Here is a 21344-nt window from a genome sequence, read left to right as displayed (position 1 = left end):
TCTAGGTCAGGCAACCTGTGTAGAAACCTGAGAGAGTATAATTCTATCTCAGTCAGGCAAACTGTGTGGAAGCCTGAGAGAGTTGAATCGTATATACTAAAAGCCAAGTGGCAAAGATCTGAGGATACTTAAATCTGGAGACTGGAGCCATGAATGGACAAGACAGATCTTCCTACACATCTGGAAAATGTCCCAGATTTGCAGAAAAGTCTGGTATTTAATAGAAATACATGGTATGGGGAAGTTTAAAAAACCCAAAATGATAAAAGGAACATCTGTGGCTTTAACCAGATGCTTCAGTGGCTATCGCTAGGGAACTGTAATAGTTCAGCCAGTATTCCAGGCATGGTTTCTGTCAGTAAAAGGCAGAGGGAAGGGGCAGGGCCTTTTTCCAGGCTGTTTTAGCATTTGAGGGAGGAATCATTGGGGCCAGGCCCAGCAGCAACCACCAGGTGACTTGATACCACATGACTTGCATGACTCACCCAGGCCCAGCTGCTTGCTCCTGTTTAAACAGCAGGCCCCTCCCCACTAAAGATAGTGTAGTGTAGTTCTTAAGATTTTCAGAGTAAGATCCAAGAGATGCATGTTTAAATCACCACTTTGCTCTGGAACTGTATTGGGTGACTTTGATCCAGTCAAACAATTTCAGCCTAACCTACCTCACAGTGTTGTTTTGAGGATAAATTGGAGGGCAGGAGAATGATGTAAACTGATCTGGGTACCCACTGGGGAGCAAGGCACTATATAAATGAAGTAAATTAAGAAATATAGGTGAAGGTGGGGAGTAGATAAAAGGTAAGTTGTTCAGTGGATTTGAAGGAGAGAAGGACATAGGAAAAGGTGAGCCTATGGAGGCTGTCAGGAGAAGGGAAAGACAAAATACTGTAGGGAAAGTGATACAGGAAAAATTGAAGTACTCTCCACAAGTCCTTGCAGTTTCTCCACCATGCAACTGGGCCCAGTTTAGGAAGCGCCATGCAACTAAGCCATAGAGGGAGAATCTGCAGGGGTAGAGGGGGAAAGGTGAAGACAGGGGAGCAGACAAAGGAGGGTAGGAAGAAGGAAGCAAGAAAAAGGGAGATGCTATGAGGTCAGGGAAGAGAAAGAGGGCATGGTGGGGGAGGGTAAATGAGATGCCCCCTGTATGTCCTTTTGGGTCCCCACATGTTCTGTCTAATTCAGTCAATCTGTGTGGAAGCCTGGGTGAGTCTGTATTTGTATTGATGACAAGAAAGAATTATTCTGTAAGTGATGAACTGTATGGAAAATTAGTCTTTGTAGCATTTAGAAACCATCATGCTTATGAACCTATTCTGAAAGCAATATGCCTATCAATATTCTACAACCATCATGCTTATGTACTTATTAAATTCTAGTTCTGGTTAAGCAAAATGTCTGATTCATCAGAAATATAGGATTCTCTTTTTTACCTTACAGCCACACCCATGTGCTGACTGTTCTGTTACACTACTGTCTGTAAGTAAGACTTCCTATAACACCAATTAAATGAAAGAGATATAAGTTGAAAACCTTTGGGGGCAGCAAAATCCTTTTGGGAACACAGAGGAAGTCAGAAAGGCATCAATATATAAACCACACAAAGGGGAACATTTCACAGTTGGTGTTATCATTGGGATTCAAACCCCAAAGGGAAGGTGTTCTTCAGGTAAAAAGTTTGGGTAAAGTACAGCACAACTGAAGCTCTGTGGGCGGGGGGGAGGAGTGTTGGTGGTGACCTGTGCCCTCCTGAGGTAAAAGTTTAAGGTAGCATAAAGAGGAGGTATAATAGGCAGGTTAAACAAAAACACTGTAACAAGGGATTACTGCAATCTAAAAACAAAGCGTAAGTATTAAACATATGATAATTCCAAAAGGTGAAAATACATAGGTAGATAAATATGTAGTGAAAGCAAAATAATACATATGGAAGACAGATTATACCACCTCACAAAGTAGTAGCCCACGGTTCTGTTCCTGTTATTAAATCATCTTGAACCACTGTATCATAATATAATCTATCACCTAAATGCCCTCATGAACATCTGTTTTACATAGTTTGCAGAATGCCAAAGTGTATGGGGCCTTCTCAAATACTTAGGCAGGTCATTCCACAAGCTGGGGGCCACAACAGAGAACACACATGCACAGACAGATGCTGATCTCACCCATTTGCACGGTGGTACCTGAAGAAGGCCTTGGTCAGAGATAAGCTTATCTGAGGGGAAGAGGGTGAGAGGTGGTCCTGCAGATATGAGTGTCCAAGGCCATGAAGAGCTTTATATGTGATAGCCAAAACTTTGAATTGGGCTGGGTAATTGACGGGCAGCCAATGACGTGACTGTAGAATGGGTGTAATATGCATGCTCCACCTAGCTGACAGTAACCAAGCTGTAGCATTTTATATCAATTGGAGTCTCCAAGTTGACTTCAAGGGCACACTTACGTAGAGTGTATTACAGTAGTCTAGTCTTGATGCTACTGTGGCATTGATCCAAGTAGCTAGATCAACCTAGTTTAGGTATGGGGCCATCTTCTGGGCTATGCAGACTTGGAAGAAAGTAAGTTTTTTTGCAGCTGTCAGTTATTGGATTCAATTCAAGGTTCTAGCTATCACATATAAAGCCATTGATAACTTTGGACCCACATATCTGTAGGGCTGCCTCTCCTGCTAAATCCTGGCACAGAAGATGTGCTCATCTGAGCAAAGTCTTCTAAAGGTGCCCCCCACATACAACTAAAACTGGCAACTCTGTTTTCATGCATTTTCTTTGGTGGTTCCCACATTATGGAATGTCCTGCCTGAGGCTATCAGGAAGACCATTTTGGGAAAAGTGCAAAAATCAGTGTTCAAAACAGCCTTCTTATAAAGAGATGAGAACCATGGGACAATAGCTCAGCCCAGAAGGGTGCTTTGGTAAGCGACAATATTGTAGTATATTACATATCACCATCTTTTACTGCAATTCAGTATCAGTTCAAAGTTACCCTCCTTCAGTATGGTCTGCTGAATCTTGGAAAGTTTTGTTCCCTTAGGTATTTCTTTGAGAGCATTGACTATTTTGTTGCTTTATATAGGTTTTAATTATTTACTTGCATTATTTTCCAACTCTTCAATCCTAGTTCACTAAATTGTCTTGTTTTTTACAGGTCTGTGCTGTTAGATTGATTTTGGTTTTTATATTTCATAATACGCCTTTAGTAAGAAACAACAACAATTTAAAAAATAGGATATTAGCATAGACAGGATAACAACTGGACAGTTGCAAAGAGCTACACTACTTGAAACATGCCACATACTAAGGTGATACCTCACTGACTCCTAGATTCTCAGATAAAATCCCAGTTGGTGAGGGATCAAAAATTCTAGCCCAAACATCTGGTGTACTGTGATAACAGAAGATAATAATGAATTGTTTGGAGACGGCCTCCCTGCATCCCCAGACTCAAGCCCCCAGCTGCCCCGCACCAGCCGCCGCCGCTGCGGTACTCACCAGGACCGACGTCAAATGACATGGCAAGGGAGAAGGGACACCACCGGTGAAGCCGGGCCCAGCCTGCCCAGCCCAGCAGCTCGGTGACCATACCCCCCAGCCCGGCAGCCAACCGGAAGACGAGTGAGCGGCAGAGGTGGGCAGAACACCGGGATGGCACTAGGCCGCTGACAGGGAAGTGGGAGGAAGCTGGTGGGGCCGCACTCGGCCTCAACTCGTGGTGCCGAGGCCGACTGAGGCCAACTGCTTGCCTGTGAACCAGGCGGGGGCAGAGCCGGGGAATATTCCAGAGGGGGGCCAGGAGGGAGTTGCAGCCCGCCCGCCCCTGAAGGGCACCAACTCACCCATCCCTCAGCCACACAGGGAGACAGGGCCCCCCAACAGGATATAGTGGGGGCTGGAAGAAGGGAGTCGCTATGGCGAGCTGGGGCCAGGGTGGGGCACGGGAGTATAACCACACCTGACCAAGGTGGTGGGAATCACCTGGGGGGGCAGAAAAAGAGCGGAAGGGCAGGAATAGAGATAAGAGGGAGGGATAAAAGGAGGGCTTCAGAACCAGGCCAGGGAGGAGAGAGTGGAGGCAGTCCCCGGGAGCTTCTCCAACCATCCGGGCTGCACCAAGTGGGCCTGCCCAAGGAAACTATCACCGATTGCGGAACCCCCTTCACAGTGACCCATACCATACCCACCCCCCAGGGCGGTGTTGTGTCGAGAAACTGAAAGGTAAGAGTGACAAATACCAACGCATTGCTCGGGCATTATGGTCCTTAAGCCTCGCCATCCAGAGAAGAGGGGCCCATACTATACCCACTCACCCACCCTGGGGCAAGTGGTCTGGGCAGCTTGGAGGCCCCTGCCTCAGAAAAGGTGGGAAGAGGTAGCCAAGGAGGTGGAAGACATGCTCAGCCTGGGAGTAATAGAGCCTTCCCATAGTGCCTGGCGCAGCCCAATTATGTTAGTCCTTAAACAAGATGGATCCATCAGGTTCTGTGTAGACTACTGGGAGGTTAACAAGATAGCACAGTTTAATGCGTATCCAATGCCCCGGGCAGAGGTCCTCATTGATCAGCTGGGAGCCACCCGGTACCTGTCTGCATTGGACTTAATGAAGGGCTATTGACAAGTTCCCATGGCCCCAGAGGATCGCGAAAAAACAGCATTCGCTACCCCACAGGGGTTGTTCCAGTTCTAGATCATGCCGTTTGGCCTGCATGGGTCCACGGCCACCTTCCAACAGTTGTCGATCAAGCCCTCACCCAATGCCAGGGATTCGTTGCCGCATACATAGATTACATCCTCATTTATAGCCCTGACTGGCCAATGCACCTTGACCTCCTGCACCAGGTCCTATGGGCTTTACAAACAGCAGGTTTGAAAGCCAACCCTAAGGGATTGGGGTTCCAGGAGCTAAAGTATCTGGGCTTCTCATGGGGAGAGGACAGCTGCATCCCCTCCCAAACTGGTGACCCTAGAGCAGTGAAAACTGCCTGTAAACAAGCAACAAATGCAACAGTTGTTGGGGCTGGTGAGCTATTACAGTAAATTCATCGCCTAGTTCGCAAGCCGAGCTAGCCCCTTGATGGACAGTTTCAGGAAAGACCAACCCTCTCGGACAGTGGATCCCAGAGCGCTGGTATGCCTTCCAAGATCTGTGCACAGCCCTTCGCTGAGCCCGCGCTGCGAAATCTGGATTTCAACCAGCCATTCATTGTGCAAATGGATGCATTGGCGCATTCCTGTCACAAGAGTTCAAGGACCAGGAACACACCATCCTTTTTTTTTTAATTAAATTTTATTAAAGGTTATCAAGCACATAGTCAACACACCATCCTTTTCATTAGCCATAAACTGCAGCCGGTAGAAAGAAACTACACCACCATTGAGAAGGAAGCTCTGGCCATGAAGTGGGCCGTCTGGGCTTTACAGTATTACCTGATGAATAAGCCCTTCCTCCTGGTGACGGACCATGCCCCTCTTCTCTGGATGGTGAAGCTTAAGGACCACAAAGCCCAAGTCATGTGTTGGTATTTGTCACTCTTACCTTTCAGTTTCTCGACACGACACTGCCTGGGCCGGCTGAACACCAACGCCGACTTCACGTCCCAAATGTTCGAGGCCGCAACCCCCGACAAGGAGGCTCCAAGGGGGTGTGTGTCCGGAGACAGCCTCTCCGTGTCCCTGGCAGCTCAGTGACTGCATCCCCCAGCCTGGTGGCCAAGAGGAGGACAAGCAAGCGGCAGAGGTAGGCAGAATGCCGGGAAGACACCAGGCCGCTGTCAGGGATGCAGGAGGAAGCCGGCAGGGCTGTGCCCAGCCTCAACCCACAGCACCAAGGCCAACTGCTTGCCCGTGAACTAGGTGGAGGCAGGGCTGGGGACTATTCCGGAGGTGGGGCCCCAGGAGGGAGTTGCAGCCAGCCCGCCCCTGAAGGGCACCGACTCGTCCATCCCTCTGCCACACAGGGAAACAGGGCCCCCCAATAGGGTATAGCGGAAGCTGGCAGAAGGGAGTCCCTATGGTGAGCTGGGGACAGGGTGGTGCATGAGAGTATGGCCATATCTGGCCACGGTGGTGGGAATCACCTGGGGGGCGAGAAAAGGGTGGAAGGGTGGGAATAGAGATGAGGGGAAGGGATAAAAGGAGGGCTCCAGAACCAGGCCGGGGAGGAGAGAGCGAAGGACTGACCCTGAGGCTAAGGGTCAGCCTCCTGGGCAGAGCACCAACTGTCAGAGAGAGAGAGAGAGAGCAAGCTAGGTGCCCATCCCGTCTGCGGCCTTTGGTGGAGCCCTTGGTCAGCCAGCGGCCTGGGGGCCAAGTGGGCGGTCCACACTAGGAGGCCAGGACAGCCAGGCGCAAGGAGGAGGGGCTTGACATAATTAGTATTATTTCAGTAAAGAACACAGACTCACAACTTGAACCTAGGCATATTTACTTAGAAGTGAGCATTGCTGACTTCAATAGGGCTTGTTCCCAAGTAACTGCATATATGAGTACAACCACAGTAGTTGAATACCATAAAAAGCACAATTAAAACAAGGTTGCACCTCCCTATAACTGATGCCTTAGTGGTCCTCTGTGCAGTTCATATGGGTATAGCACATGTACTGGACCTGCTCCTGAAAACAAGATGTACTCCCCCTCTCGATGGCTCTTCCCGCTCTTAAAGCGAGCAAGAAGGATGGAGGAGAACCTCTTCTCTCAACTCCTCTAAGCTGGCCTGGAACACAAATAATAACAGTACCAGAGATGCAGTAGAGCTCATAGCAGGGCAGGAGAGAGGGATGCACAACTGCAAAGAGAATGAACGACTGAGCATCAGCTGCAGGCAAGTGTATCCCTGTCTTCAGTGTTAAGGTCTCTGTGCAGTCCCACATTTGGGAGACTAGCTTTCATCAAACAGGCCATGAAGAACAGCTCTCCCAACTTCTGACTCTCTCCTACAGCTGGTATCTACGGAATATATTTATAGAATTTATATACTGCTTCTGTAGATTCTTGCTTGAGGTGGCTCACAAGTGAAAGCAATACCACAGAATCATAAAAACAGCAACAAATTGTCATGATTGCAATCAAGCCATTAAAAACAACTTAAAACAAACATCTGCCAATCTAAAAAAAATCTATAAAAACAGTTCTTAGGCTAGAAATAGACCATAAACAGCTAAAGATTATCAAACCCCTTATTTAAAAGCGTGGCTAAAAACAAATGCTTTGGCCAGGCACCATCGGGGGCAGGGCATTCTAAAGATGAGGTGCCACCACTACAAAAGCTCTGTGTCTAGTTGCCACATTTCTCACCTCTGTCGCTGGGGGTTGGCACACAGAGCCACAGGGCTTGCAAGGCAGGTCTTAACTGGTGGACCAAATGATATGAGACGATCCTTCATGTATGCTGCTTCAAAGTTTGAAAGGTAAGAATCAGCTCTCTGAATTGTGCTTGGAAACATACAGGCAGCCACTGCGGATCTTTCCACTCAGATGTGCTACGGTCCCTGAATACAGTCTCTATCAACAGCCTGACTGCTGCATTTTGATCCAATTAATGAACACAGATGGGAAAGACCATGAGAAAGGCTGCAGAAGAAGCCTCAGCTCTGGCTGAGTGGGCAAGAACCCAGCATGGGCAATCTACATGTTGCAACTGATATCAATTCTGGGTAAGAGAAAGATGATCCAATGTGAAATAGATCAAGACGAAGCTCTGCAACCCTTTGTAGCATCTGCATAATGCATACATTGAAGTATCTTGGTAAATAAAAAACCTTCCACATTCAGAATTATCACCATTCAGTTAGCTCTCTATTTTCACATCAAGAGAATAGTGAGATCTTTCTGTGCCATCTTTTGGCACTGGGAAAAACACCAGTAAAACAATGTCCTGGCTGGGGTGAAACAAATTAGACAACTTGAGGTATAAAAGAAATACTGGTTCTCAGTAATACTTTCTCTTTATGAAATCTGATAAAAGAGCTTAGCGCTCTTTTTTCACTCACCTTGTGGGCAGAAGTAAGAGTTACCAGAAAAGGTGTTCTGGCTGTAACTGAAAGGCCACAAGTTCAAGGGGTCTAGACATGCAATTGGATAACACTAAAGACTCCATAGCGAGACAGAGGGACACGTTAGATTACCCTTAAGGAAGGATTCAGATTCCTTTTCCATAACAATAGACTTGTCAGACATGTCAGTTTGAGAAAATTTATCTTAGACCTGGTCCTATCCTGTTGTGCCATCTTCTTAACCTTGCTCTTCATTGCTGCCAGTGGAACAGTGTTTTCTCAGCCAGAGCAGACATAGGGTGGGAGATACAGGGATCAGAGACAACCTTAGGAGCTGATCACAGGCTCACCAGGATGCCTCAGTAGTTCTTTCTGATGCAGAACAGCTGGGTGTAGTGGCAGTCTGTATGACTGACTGTTCCGCAGAGTTCCTTTCCAATGCACAGCTTTCAGTCCAGAGGCTTTGTCACTCCTAGTAGATATGACTGCAGGCAATGCACCACGAGGTATCACATCCCTCACCAAGACAAAGATGACACAGCATCTGATCGTAAGACACTGCTATTTTCTGCATACCCTGGATCGATTTTTAAGAGTGTCTTTTGTGTCATGAGGGAGAATATAAAAGTACCAAACCCCAGGATGATGAACCCTCTAAAAGGTGGAGATGAATGATATACACATTATAATCATGTTATTTTTTTAAAAAAATGTTATAGGAGACCCTGAAAGAGGTATGCCCCCTCTCCTCTTGTGTGACATGAAGGTAGGAAAAGTCACTAATGGGAGAGGAAGTGCCTCACACAATGGTAGTGTCTCTTACACACTATTTACATCTGAAAGTTGTGGATGCATTGATGAATGTAAGAAATGTGCATTTGACAAGATAGCAGGTCATGTCAGAGCTAGGCAGAGTAATCTGTCTTGGGAGAGCAGCTGCTTCCCTTAGATTGGGTAAAATTTAGCCCATAGTTCATAAGGGAGGTGGACAGTTTATTTTTATTGCCTTGCACAACCCTTTTATTTCTGCAGTTCTTCCTTTTTTAAAAGTTGTACTGTTTTCTAGGGTGTTCCAATTTCTATTCAAGCATTGGTTTTCTATTGGGAATTGGATACATCAGGTGACAGCCAAAATGGATACGCAAGGGCAAGCTTTCGTCTGCTCTCTCTCCCAAACAAGGACTTCCTGGGAGCCTTGTCAAATCATCCTCAGGTCTACAGGTGGTGTTGCTAAAAGCCAGGTCAGTCCGGGCAAGACAACAACCATCTAGAGAATGCCAACTTGCCTTGAACAGATGAAGCAGGAAGGACTAGCCCATCCCAGCTATGACTCAGTGCTGGGCATGAGATGGTTGCTGTTGTCAAGACAAATAATATCCCTCTCACCAAGTTCTCAATCCACAAGGGTTCCAATTTTGATGTTTGTACCTGGTAGTGATATTAGGGATAGAATAAGGATTTTGCTGGTCCACACCATTGCTTCCCTCTTTACTTGGTGGATGTAATCTTGGACTTAATGCTGAGGAGTCATGTTGTGGTCCCATTGTGGAGTATGGGTCAAGACTTCATGGCCATCATGGAAACCAATCACAGAACATTTGTGGTCCTACACAGATTGCAGATCACACAGCTGACTTGATGTTCTCAGATAAATGGTGATGGCGATCTGAGAAAAGAAGTGTGCACATATCAACTAATTACTTGCCATGAACAGATTACCTCCTGCTGAGCTGTGTAATTCCTACAAAGGAGTGAAGGACCAGGCAGGATAGTTTTTCCTTAGAAGTTGATGGATTCAGATAGCTTCCTGATGGGCCCTGAGGAGTTTCCAAATGACATGGCTGGCAATCCTGGTGATGCTCTGGTTGATCTGTGGAACACTGAGGTGACCTGAGCAGAAGACAGTTTCTAGGCACCCTCTAGAGTGAAATCTACCCCGGTATACCAGCAGCAGTGGGGGGAGGGTGCAGAACAGACTATGAAGGCACAAAGACAACAGACAGAATGCAAGTGGATACTTATGATTAATATGATTAACTTGTCTTAAGAGTGTAATCTAAAGTGGTGATGGAAGTAAAGAAATTGTTCAATCCCACCACCACTGCAGCCACAAAGTTGTCTGGCAAAGCCATTTCAAGTGGCATGGGATGTATTTAGTACAGGATTTCTGGGTGATCATGCAGAAGCCTTAACAGCCTGAGGTGATTTGTATACTAAATCACTTAGCATACAACTTAGATACTACACTGAGTTCTGTAGAATATTTATTTTGTCATTTATAGTCCGCCTTTCTCACTGAGACTCAAGGCTGATTACATAGTGAACCAGATGTTCCTGGAGGAGCTTACTTTCCGAGTATGTGGATGAGTGCTTAGAGAGGTACAACCAACTGTTTGACTTTTGCTGTTCAGGGCTGGTAACATTATACTGAAAAGAAACATTCAGCTACATCCAGGAGACTGTAAACATTTCATTCAGTGAAGGAGTGGTCCAAGCTTCCTTGAAGAGAGATCATTAGGACACTCCTATGAAAGCTTCCTGGACCAATTGCTAGCCTCCCATTTGCTATTGTTATTGACCAGTTGCTAGTCTCCCATGGGTGGTGGCATCTTAACTTCGAACGTTCCTGGAAGAAGCTGAGCATTTGAATTTATTTCACTTTGGCTCAGCATGGGAAGCGTCTTGATTGCTTTAGTGAATGACCTACTCTGGAAGACATGCAAGGGCAGGGCAATGCTATATGTTCTCTTGGACAGCAAACTTGCTTTTGATAAGTTGAATGTGGAGATGGGATCTATGGTTCATCAGAGGTACTGTTCCTACTTGGCAACCAGGTTTCAGATGATAGGGGTGGGTGATTTGATCCACTTTTATGGCATTTGTACTATATAAAACCAATAGGTAGGGTCATCTGGAGATTTGGAGTGAAGTGCCCATAGTATGCAAATGCCATCTACAGCTATTTCTCATTCCTCAGGTCTAGATGAAACACTGTATGTGTTAAACAAGTATCTGAAGTTGGTAATGGGAAGGATGAGAGCACCTGGGCAAATATCTTTATACTGCATCCAGACAGTATACTTGCTCCTGGTGCCCCTGCCTTCAGCAACCTAGCAGATGGTTACTTATGTTCTATGTCAGAAGGTTGTAATTGGCTTTTTATCCTCCCGGATAAATATGTTATTTGTGGCATAAGGTATGGTGCTGAACTGGCGTAACTACTGCGGGACGCCATGATTTGCACTTGAAATATGACAGGCCTGGGAACAGGTGTTAACTCTTTCCCCCCATGCCATTTTCCAGAGAAGATACTTTCCCCATTTGGCACTATAGTATAACCTGTATTTTTCCCCAAATGGGATCCTTTCGAGGACAAAGCAATGATATGAGGGAAAAGTTAACTCTGCTCTCCAACACCACAATTCCTGTCTAAACTGGCCCTACCATGGTTGCTATTTATGAGGGAAAGAGGTGCTAGAGATCTACTCATGGATCTTAAAGCATCCACTTTGATTTGTCCCCAAGATATTAGACCAAAGCAATTAACATATAAATGCAGCAGTGGCAAAAGATTACTGAAAATGTTCTCTAATTGCAATATGAAGCAGGATGGCAACAAGAAAACATACCAATGCAATATGCAAATAGACACAAAAGCTTCTCAAAAGATACTCTGCTACATGGCAGATATATATTGTGCTTGCCCACAAACAGATCAGCAGTTTTCTCAAAAAGTGTTTATCCCTTGGGCATGAAGTGAGCAGTACAAGGTGAAATATTTGCATAAACTGATTCCAATTGCAGCTCTCTCTGTTAATTTTTCTCTTTTCTGCAAGATAAAAAGGCTCATAAATTTTCAACAAGGAATTCCACAAGTCTTTAGAACAAAAATCCAAGTTTGTCATTTTGAAAATTACTCAAACAACTCAGTTGAGTGACCAGTTCTAACTTGCCAGTTTTCACATCACTGCAGAAAGCCACATTAAAGCTTTTAATGTTAGCTTTTAGCTGCTTATCAGGTTCTTTAATTCAAACATGTTATCCACAAATTCCACTTTTATGACCTACTGCCACAGCACGTAATTTGTGGCACAACTGGAGACAAACTTTGATCTCATTTTGAAATGAGTTTTAGAGAAGTTGGGACTATACTACGTCTACTTTAAGTTGCTCCCAGAAGTATTTTCTACAACATGCCAGCCTTGGACAAGAAAGTGAGCATTTTCAAAGATCCTGAACACACCGGCACTATTTTCTTTCCCTCAGCACCTTGTGTCCATAATGACCCCAGGTTTTTTAATGGTTTTTAAAAAAGCTATAGCTCTCTCATGGGGCATAAGATAGCATTGAACTTAGAGATCCAACTCACTTCTTAAAAAGGATTCTACAGTGAGCCATTTGGCTTGGGAACTAAGACCACCAGGTTTCTCTGTGTGTTCTGCAAATCTTCCATAATCTCAAGCCGTTAGCATGCCATGGACTTCCTCCTGCACCTTTTCCCAGATGTTTTGTGAAAGTAGCCCCATCAGTTCATAACCACCAAGTTTTGGTTTGGTAACAGGGCATTCAATGAGGATGGTAATTGCATAATTGTTACAGTTGAAGGGGAGACTTTCACAATGACTTCTGGTCTCTTGGAGAGTGCTGTGTGTGTAGTGTGTGTAAGTGTGAGTTCTCTTCCTCCCACCTGAGTGCAATTCTTAAAGAGTGCTTTCCAATTTTTTTTTAATTCTTTGAGATGGTTCACATGGAATAGCTATGTTTTGGCATGGGTGCAGCTCACATAGGAGGTGAAGGCTCTCTTAGATGCAATAGTAAAGGGACTGGCCCAGCAATCACCACTGGTATTTTCCAGTACCACAATCACAAGAACTCACAAAGTTGCCTTATATAGAATCTGGCCCTCAGGCTATCTAGGTCAGTACTGTCTATTCTGACAGGCAGAAACTCTCTAGGGTCTAAGACAGAGATCTTTCACATCACCTGCTACCTAATCCTTTCAACTGGAGATGCTGGGGGTTGAACCAAGCAGATGCTCTACCACTGAGCCACAGTCTTGACTAGCATTTGCTTTCTACCTTTCAGAAGGTAGGTTCCTTCACTGCTATTCCTCGTAGAGTTCCCACAAATGGGTCAAGCAGTCCTTGAGGTTTTGCAGTTGCTTAACCACAGGTTCTCTGGTTCCCAAGCCCTCTTCAGCACAGTCATCTGACAAGACACTGAGGGGTCCTTGAGATGTTTAGCCACAAAAGAGCATGAAGGGGAACTCTCTGATGGAGGCCTACAACACCTCTCTCACTACAAACAGCAAGGGGGACAAGTAAACATTTGACCAAACTTGTTCTGTTGCAGAGCTGTAACGTTAATTTTAGTGTCTGGCTGAATCACTCAATGAATCAATGTATTTAAGAGTGAAAGCCCATCCCCACATAACCATTGACCATCAAACAGAAAACTGCTGAAACAAATGGGTTGTAAAGCTCCTGTTTTGATGAGTATTTTTGTAGAATCTCTTAACAGTGAGAAGCTTATCAAGACTTGCATCGCCTCAGTGGTCTTGTGCTTTTTAAGGCACAACATTTCCAGTTATTGCAAAGACCATTGCATTCAGGACAGAACAATTGCCCTGAGTGTTTCTACAAAATCCATCCCATATGAGAAAAAGGAGGGGTGGAGTTCCTGCACCACTGGTAATGGAGGTAAGAGGACAAGGTCCAGGTTCCTCTTATCTATTTCCTTACCCCTAGATCAATTCTAGCAGCATGCCTGTCCATCTGTGCCAATCAAAGATTGATGTTTAAAAAAAGAAAATTCAGTCCAAGTCTCAAAAGTCCAGTCAGGTGTCAGCATGGCCTTTTCCCAGGATCTCTCGAGTACCTACAACAGGTGAACTTCCGTCTCCCAGGAGTTCCGCTGTAGGATATCTTGAATGTATTCAAATCAGGAGAACCAATGACCTTTCCCAGGGTACTTTACCATTCCTTCATCTACTGCCACATAGTTTCCTGAGAGGAGTCATCTTTTTGCTGCTCTTGACACTTGTCAATAGTCCACCACTGAACAGGGTCATCTTAGCCTTCATTATTATGTCAACAGTGTGACCACAGTGTGGTTCTCATCTGGCTCTAAGATTGTTATTTTGCAGTCACGTGTAAAAATTGCTTCCCAAGTAGAAAATTGCGGTCATTTAAGAGGCTAGGTCGGTCAAAATAACAGGGCTATCAATATTACTGCCACATATGGACCCTACCTTCATGGTTTGCAAACTGGGGGGGGGGCATGCCTCCAGACTGCCACAGGCTTGGGAGTGATTCAAACTGTATCAGGCAGGATGAAATCTTGTGAAATCAAGTGTACTCCTGATGTTCAGGAGAGCCAGGCCTTCCTGTGAGTGGTCTAGTCCCTTTTGAAAAATGGCTTATCCCTTGAAGGTGACCATTCTTTGTTAAGATAGAGCATAATCACATTCCATATGTGGATACCCTCCATAGAATTGTCCCTATTTGGCAATACGTAAAACATGTTCCCAGACTTTCCCCATGAACGAGAGGTATGTGCGCCATCTTTTCCTTCTTCCTTTCAGAGTTTCAGTGACGCTCCTGGAATACTTCCCATGGTTGGGTTGTGCTGCCAGGTCCTATGGCTTCCTCTAGTTGTCCCATCCATAGTCAATGCCACTATTTCCTTTCACTACATCAGGTTTCCTGGACTCCCCTGCAGACCCAGTCTGCATTCCAGTGCTAGGGCATTCTTGCAGCTCACCTCACTTTTAGGTCCTGAGGACACTCAGCTCATCCTCTTGCTTGCACATCACAGGAGGTTTCTGTGATCCAACCATTCAACCATCAAGGAACCTGGCCAGGTGTTGTTACCTGCATCTAGGGTGTGCATGTGGGAGAGATGAGTTGCAGAAACTGCTCCACGACCATCTTCTCCATGACAGCTTTCACCTGGGAAACCTCGAATTGCAGCCACTTCTGGACCAATTCCTCCAGGGACATACACAGGTCCCAAAACTGGCATAAACATATGTGATACTTATGGTAAACAGCCTTTTTTAGTTTGTGGAAATTACTGGCACTCCCAGCCACAAAGCTCTATAGTAAGCTAGTGCAGATGTGTCAAAAAGGGATCAGAAGCAATGCCCGCTTTGGCCAACACCGTGGCCACTTTTTCTAAGGCCACTGAAAAGGCTTCTACATTGTCATAGCACCAGCAGCAACAGATGTGGAGTGGGTAAGCCTTTATCCGGTTCCTGCACCATCGTCTCCTGGGTGTCCTATATCAATTCTCCTGGGGTTCAACGAGCATCATGCATCTAGCCCACTCAGGATCCTTCTGCCTTTCTGCACAGTACTTTGAGGGGGGCCCTGTCTATCCATAACTTGTGAGCTACTCCCAAGGAGAGAGATTAACTTGGGGTGGCCTCCGGAGAAGATTTCATCTCTGCAGTCACCATCTCCCCACTCTCACCTCACACTATGGAGGGGAGGGCTGTGCCAGGCTGCTGAGGTTAGCAGCAGAGCCGTGTCACTGTTTCAAGCACTCTACAGCACCCAGGGCAAAGCAACAGTGACCCGAAAAAGTTGGAAGTTCATGAGATTCACTCTGCTCCTAACCCACTCCAATCCAAATAAGATGTAAGAACTCCTACTTCATATTGACTGTGTGTGTCATAAAATGTGGAGAACTGATTTCATGTTTCCTGCTTGGCACAAAGCAAGACAGCTAGGTACCCAGTACAGGGAAAAGCCCTGCTCAAGTTTACCTCACCAACAGAAGACCTTTCACTTCTGACTTTAACAAACTTATGAAACTAGCAGACACCCCTTCCCTTTTACACAAACGAGCCACTAGTCTAAATGGGAGATAACCGTGGAAAAACAGAACAAGATCCCATTCCATAGTAGCTAGGTGGGTAGCCTTTACCCCAGCCATCCAGGGTAGAAAAGATGAAAATATCCAGCAACCTGAATATCCCCAAGGCTAATATAAACAAACAAGGACATTAATGTGGTGGTGGTGGTGGCACGTTCAAACAAGAACATGCATTTAGCCAGACATTATGATTTCGAAGATCACTGTAAAAGTAGATTCTGCACCTCCTTTTCATTTAGCTTGCCTAACTAGGATTACATTTAGTGACACACTTGGAAACTATGCAGTGATTAAGTTGCTTACATGTCATAAAACTGATTCTGCAAAGACAGGTGCCTCTCACTAACCACTGGGTGGCTGTGGAAACAAGTAATGAGTAAGGTTCCTGGTTTGTAGAGTGCAACTGTGATAGATTTAAAATCATGTTTAGATGTGTACAGGTGTACACATGACAAAGAATGGTGTTACAGATTTTCGGGAAAACTTGTATCTTGAGCCAAAGTATACATTCAGTAATACACACAGGTCTAAGTGCCACAAACATCTGCATGATTTGCAACAGAAGAACAGCAAGTACTGAACACGTGTGCTCTTGCTGATCTATAATTTTTTTAGAATAGAGAACATACTTGTGATGCTCAGGTTTTACAGAAAAAATGAAAATAGTAGTTATTACTCAACTTTAGTAGGGGATCCAGATGTCTTACTTGAAGACAAAGGGGAAAGTAGATAATTTCCAGAGCCAGTTTGGTGTAGTGGTTAAGAGCACGGGACTCTAATCTGGAGAGCCGGGTTTGATTCCCCACTCCTCCACAAAGCCAGCTGGGTGACCTTGGGCGAGTCACAGTTCTCTTGAGCTCTCTTAGCCCCACCCACCTCACAGGGTGATTGTTGTGGGGTAATAATAACACTTTGTAAACCGCTCTGAGTGGGCATTAAGTTGTCCTGAAGGGCGGTATTATAAATCGAATGTTATTATTATTATAATTAACCATTGTCCTGGCCACCCCTTTCTCCCCCTTGATGCTTCTCAGAACTTCAGCTTCAGAGAAGTATATAGGAAAAGCAGAATGGGGGTAGATTAAACACATACATATGCTCTGTGTAACCCGCAAACTTGGCTACTTCTTCGATCACCTCTGATGCTTAAACATTAATGAACAAACTAAACATCAGCCGTTCCAATTCAAGATCCTTGATGGAGCTCACTGCTTACTTCCTCTTACTGTGAAAGCTGTCAATAATATATTTCTACTATCTTCCTTTTGCATTTTCAATCAACAGTCAAGACATATCTTCTTAGGCTCTGACTGCCTGATTTCTTTTCATGAGCAACTCTATCAAAGACTTTTGAAAATCTATTACAATAACAGTTAAGCAAAAGGATTCTAATGTGACTCCGCTGTTTATCATTAAAATTTCATGGAAACTTATGCCAACTTTACAAAAAGACAGAACGTAATGAATTCAATAAATTAAAAAGGAATAATTTCCCCCCAAAGCAGAGTGTTTACTAAAGACAAAAGGTGGAACAAAAGTGCATTAGCACTAATCTCAAACATGTCTGAATAGTAGTCACTACGTAACATCATTATGAAAACCAGTTCTAAAGTGCAAATTGTGTATCTTCAGTTAATCGTGATGTAATAGAATGCAGCAATGCCATGTTGCCCAAGCCAAGTCATGTTATTCACAAAATGAATAACCACAGCAAAGTGACCAGCTATTCATTATGTCAAGTAGAGCTGTGATCATTTTACAGTTTGAATCTTTACAATGAATCTATAGGATTGTCATATAAGTGTTATGGCGGTTTGGAAGAGGTATTCAGAATCGAAGATATATGTTTTTATATTAAATATAGAGCTATATAAACCGGTATGCTTTTTAAAAGATCTAATTATGTATTAATGCAAGAGAGCTAAGCACATTTTTCTACAAGGACATGTATGGGTGTCTACAAATGCTGCACATATTTCAAGATTCATAGCTTCAAATGCAAGTACAAGATCCAAGATCTTGTTTTCTGCTTGGATATTCTAGAAAAGATGATCCGTGATAGTTCAGGCCACTGTTAAAACTGAGAGGAGTACTGAGGCCAGTTTGTGATATGGCACTGAACAGGAGTGTGTGATGGCAGCAGTTCCACCATTCAAAGAAAAGCAGTAAAAGATTGCCACTGGACTTATCTAAAATCTCTGTCTGTATGCATTGATCAGATATAATTTGTGATATAATTCCAATATCTTTGTTTAAAAACCAACCAACCTCTTGTCATCTTCTCCTTCCTCTCTAGGAATAAGAAGTTCAACTCAATATTTATTTATTTATTCAATTTCTAGCCCGCCCTCCCCACAAGCTCAAGAGAAGAGATGAAAAAGAGGGATTTTTTTTTATACTGACAGAATTTCACTGTCTTGCCTCTGTATTTCTGCCAGTGAAGACTATATACACACAAAGAAACACTGTTAGTAATCAGTATGCAAGTGTCATTGCAGGCTGAGGAGAAACATGACTAAGAATTTATTGTCAACAAACACGCTGTGACAAATTGGCATGAGTGAGATTTTAAATGTCTCACTGAAATACACAGAAAAATCAAGCCTCTGAAAAGGTCAGGTTCCAACTCTTATCTGAAGGTGCAGCAAATTCAAAAGCTTTCTGTAAAATATCCTACTTGTGAGATACAAACCAAGGTCCAGATAACTTCTGCGATTACACAGTAGTTTTATGCCAAGGCTCAGCTGCCAAATGGAGAGGTCCCATTATATATAGATGGAAGATCACATGACCTACAAAAATTCGAACTATAAGGGAGCCTTCCCCAGGCTCTACATTAAGCTCTCACAGACCAGCTGCTAGTAAAATGGGGGCACTATTTTTCAGTCAAAGGGGTTTTTAGGTGCTTTTCAGTATGTCTGGCTTCAAGTTTTTTTTTATTTTTAACTGCGTATTTCATTGAGATTTAAAATCTCACTCAAAGGTATTGGAAGTCTCGCACTTTTAACTTCTCACAGCTAGTTTGGTCTTCTAAGAATACTCTCCCCACAGTTCTTGGAAATACTCAGATTTGCTCCTGTGTGTGTGTAGCGGGCGGCGAGAGAGGGGGGGCGCTTCTCGTACAATTACTGTGTCAGCAACACTTCTTGGTTCCAGTAGCCGTGGTACACCCAAAGGATGGTTTCCCTGGGCAACACTAAGCTCAAGAGCTAGATCTCGTCCCAGCCGAGGCACAGGTGTTATTCGTGATGCTCGTCAAGCCACCACAACCCTCCTTACGCTAGTTCCTGCCTGCGGCAACTGCCAACTTTATTTCCAAGTGTGTGTCTATTGTATTGCCTTTTCGAACGATGTTTAAACGATGCGAGACACCTTGAACATATGCCGGAAACATGGGGTGCAAAAAGGAACTACTCCGTTCATTTGCAATCGAGCCGAGTTTGCTTCCCACAGCAGCCGCTTCTGACTCCCCCCGCCCTCCCTGATAGGGGAGGGGGAAACAAAGAGGCAGCCCGCTTCCCGGGGCGGCGCTGGGGGAGCTCTTTCCTGGGGCCGGGGCGCCGCTTCTGCTCCCTCGCCCACCCTCATGCCTGTCGCTCGGTCCTTCCTTCCCTCCCTCACTCACCTGCTCTCTGGCCGCGGGGAAGTGGGGGCCCGCCCGCTCCCCCGCCCCCCACTGCCCTCTCCCGCCCCGCGGCAGCCGCCATAGGCGCCCGAGCCGAGCTCCGCCTCAGTAGCAGCAACTCCCGTCGGGAGCGAGGGAAGGCAGATCAGGGCAGGCGATGGCACCCCGGAAGAGGAAAGCGAACGCAGCGGAAGGAAAAAGGCAACGCCGGGATGAGCGAATGCGCGCGACGTGCCCGTAACTTTCTCCTTTGCCCGCCCACCACCTTCTGTGCGGCAGGTGATTGGGCTATCTCAGACGCCCCTGGAATGGATTGGCAGGCCTTCAGGCCAATCGAGAGGCTAACCTGCTGTTTGCGCACGCCCTCTGACCCCGCCCTGCCTGCTTCCAATTTTTTCAATCTCAGCGCTTCCCTCGTGGTCCTGTTTTACAAGGTGGAACTATGTGAAACTGGGGGCTTCGGGGTGTCATCTGGCTGGACGTTATGACTCGCCTCAAGCACATCTCCAGGAGGCTGGAGGTGGAGGAATTCCCTGTTCCCAGCGTCTTCCCAACTCCCCTTAACCGGGCTAGCAGTTGGGAAAGGTAGAGGAACGGCCAGGGAAGCAAGAAAACTCCCGGGCGAGCGCGCAGTGGGCGCTTGAAGTGATGTTATTGGGTCTGGCGGCAGGCATGCGCCTAAGCTTCACAGGGGCCAATGTTGGCCCCCACTGGGCTGAACTGGCCCTGCACTAAGCATTGTGTCACGTCTTCAGCCAGCATGATGAAGTCACCTCCCAGATGTATTGTTGAAGGCTTTCACGGCCGGAGAACGATGGTTGTTGTGGGTTTTCCGGGCTGTATTGCCGTGGTCTTGGCATTGTAGTTCCTGACGTTTCGCCAGCAGCTGTGGCTGGCATCTTCAGAGGTGTAGCACCAAAAGACAGAGATCTCTGAACATAGCTGAACATAGCCTAACTCAAACAGGGCACAGTATCTTATTCCAGGACACCAAAATACTGGACAACACTTCCAACTACTTTGTCAGACTGCACAGGGAAGCCATTGAAATTCACAAGCATAAGCAAAACTTCAACAGGAAAGAAGAAACCTTAAGAATGAACAGAGTATGGTTTCCAGTTCTGAAAAACACCAGGCTAACAAAACACTCTATACTCAACAATAGCCCTGCAGAGAAGATTAGCACATCAAGCCCCAATCCATATGCAGAAGAACCTCCTCAGGATACAGTGAAGCCTCCCGCCATTAGCATTCCACACCCTGGGAAACTCTTACAGGATGACTCAGCTCAACCCCACCCCTCCTGAGTAGATACAAATGACCTGCCAACATCTTTTCCACACTGTGACACTGAGAGATCTCTGTCTTTTGGTGCTACACCTCTGAAGATGCCAGCCACAGCTGCTGGCGAAACGTCAGGAACTACAATGGCAAGACCACGGCAATACAGCCCGGAAAACCCACAACAACCATCACCTCCCAGAACTGAGGTCATCACACCCGGTGGTGGGGCCAATTGTTTATTTATTTATTTTCGATTTTTATTCCGCCCTCCCCACATTTCCAGCAGGCTCAGGGCGGATTACAAAATACATAAAGATTAAAATATATAAAACAGAGGAGTTAGCCGTGTTAGTCTGTAGTAGCAAAATCAAAAAGAGTCCAGTAGCACCTTTAAGACTAACCAATTTTATTGTAGCATAAGCTTTCGAGAATCAAGTTCTCTTCATCAGATGCATGATCCGAACTGCTTATGCTACAATAAAATTGGTTAGTCTTAAAGGTGCTACTGGACTCTTTTTGATATATAAAACAGTTACTATAGTTAACAATTCTAAAAACATCCAATTT

The 21344-nt window shown here is 45.3% G+C and overlaps 1 protein-coding gene across 2 annotated transcripts in view; it reads right to left on the bottom strand.

The window, feature by feature from the left end:
- The window catches only part of LOC129338234 (zinc finger matrin-type protein 1-like), a 44577-nt gene extending 24935 nt beyond the window's left edge, over positions 1 to 19642 (bottom strand). For both annotated transcript variants that reach the window (XM_054992295.1, XM_054992296.1), the window contains exon 1: positions 19494 to 19642. In XM_054992295.1, the coding sequence (XP_054848270.1) occupies positions 19494 to 19575 (82 nt within the window). In that variant the 5' untranslated portion in view covers positions 19576 to 19642. The remainder of the gene's footprint in view (positions 1 to 19493) is intronic.
- Positions 19643 to 21344: the final 1702 nt, after the last annotated feature.

This window comes from Eublepharis macularius, chromosome 12 (genome assembly GCF_028583425.1).
Source record: "Eublepharis macularius isolate TG4126 chromosome 12, MPM_Emac_v1.0, whole genome shotgun sequence".
NCBI classification, from domain to species: domain Eukaryota; kingdom Metazoa; phylum Chordata; class Lepidosauria; order Squamata; family Eublepharidae; genus Eublepharis; species Eublepharis macularius.
The sequence above is the reverse complement of the archived record's forward strand: the minus strand, read 5'-3'. Positions and strand labels throughout refer to the sequence as shown.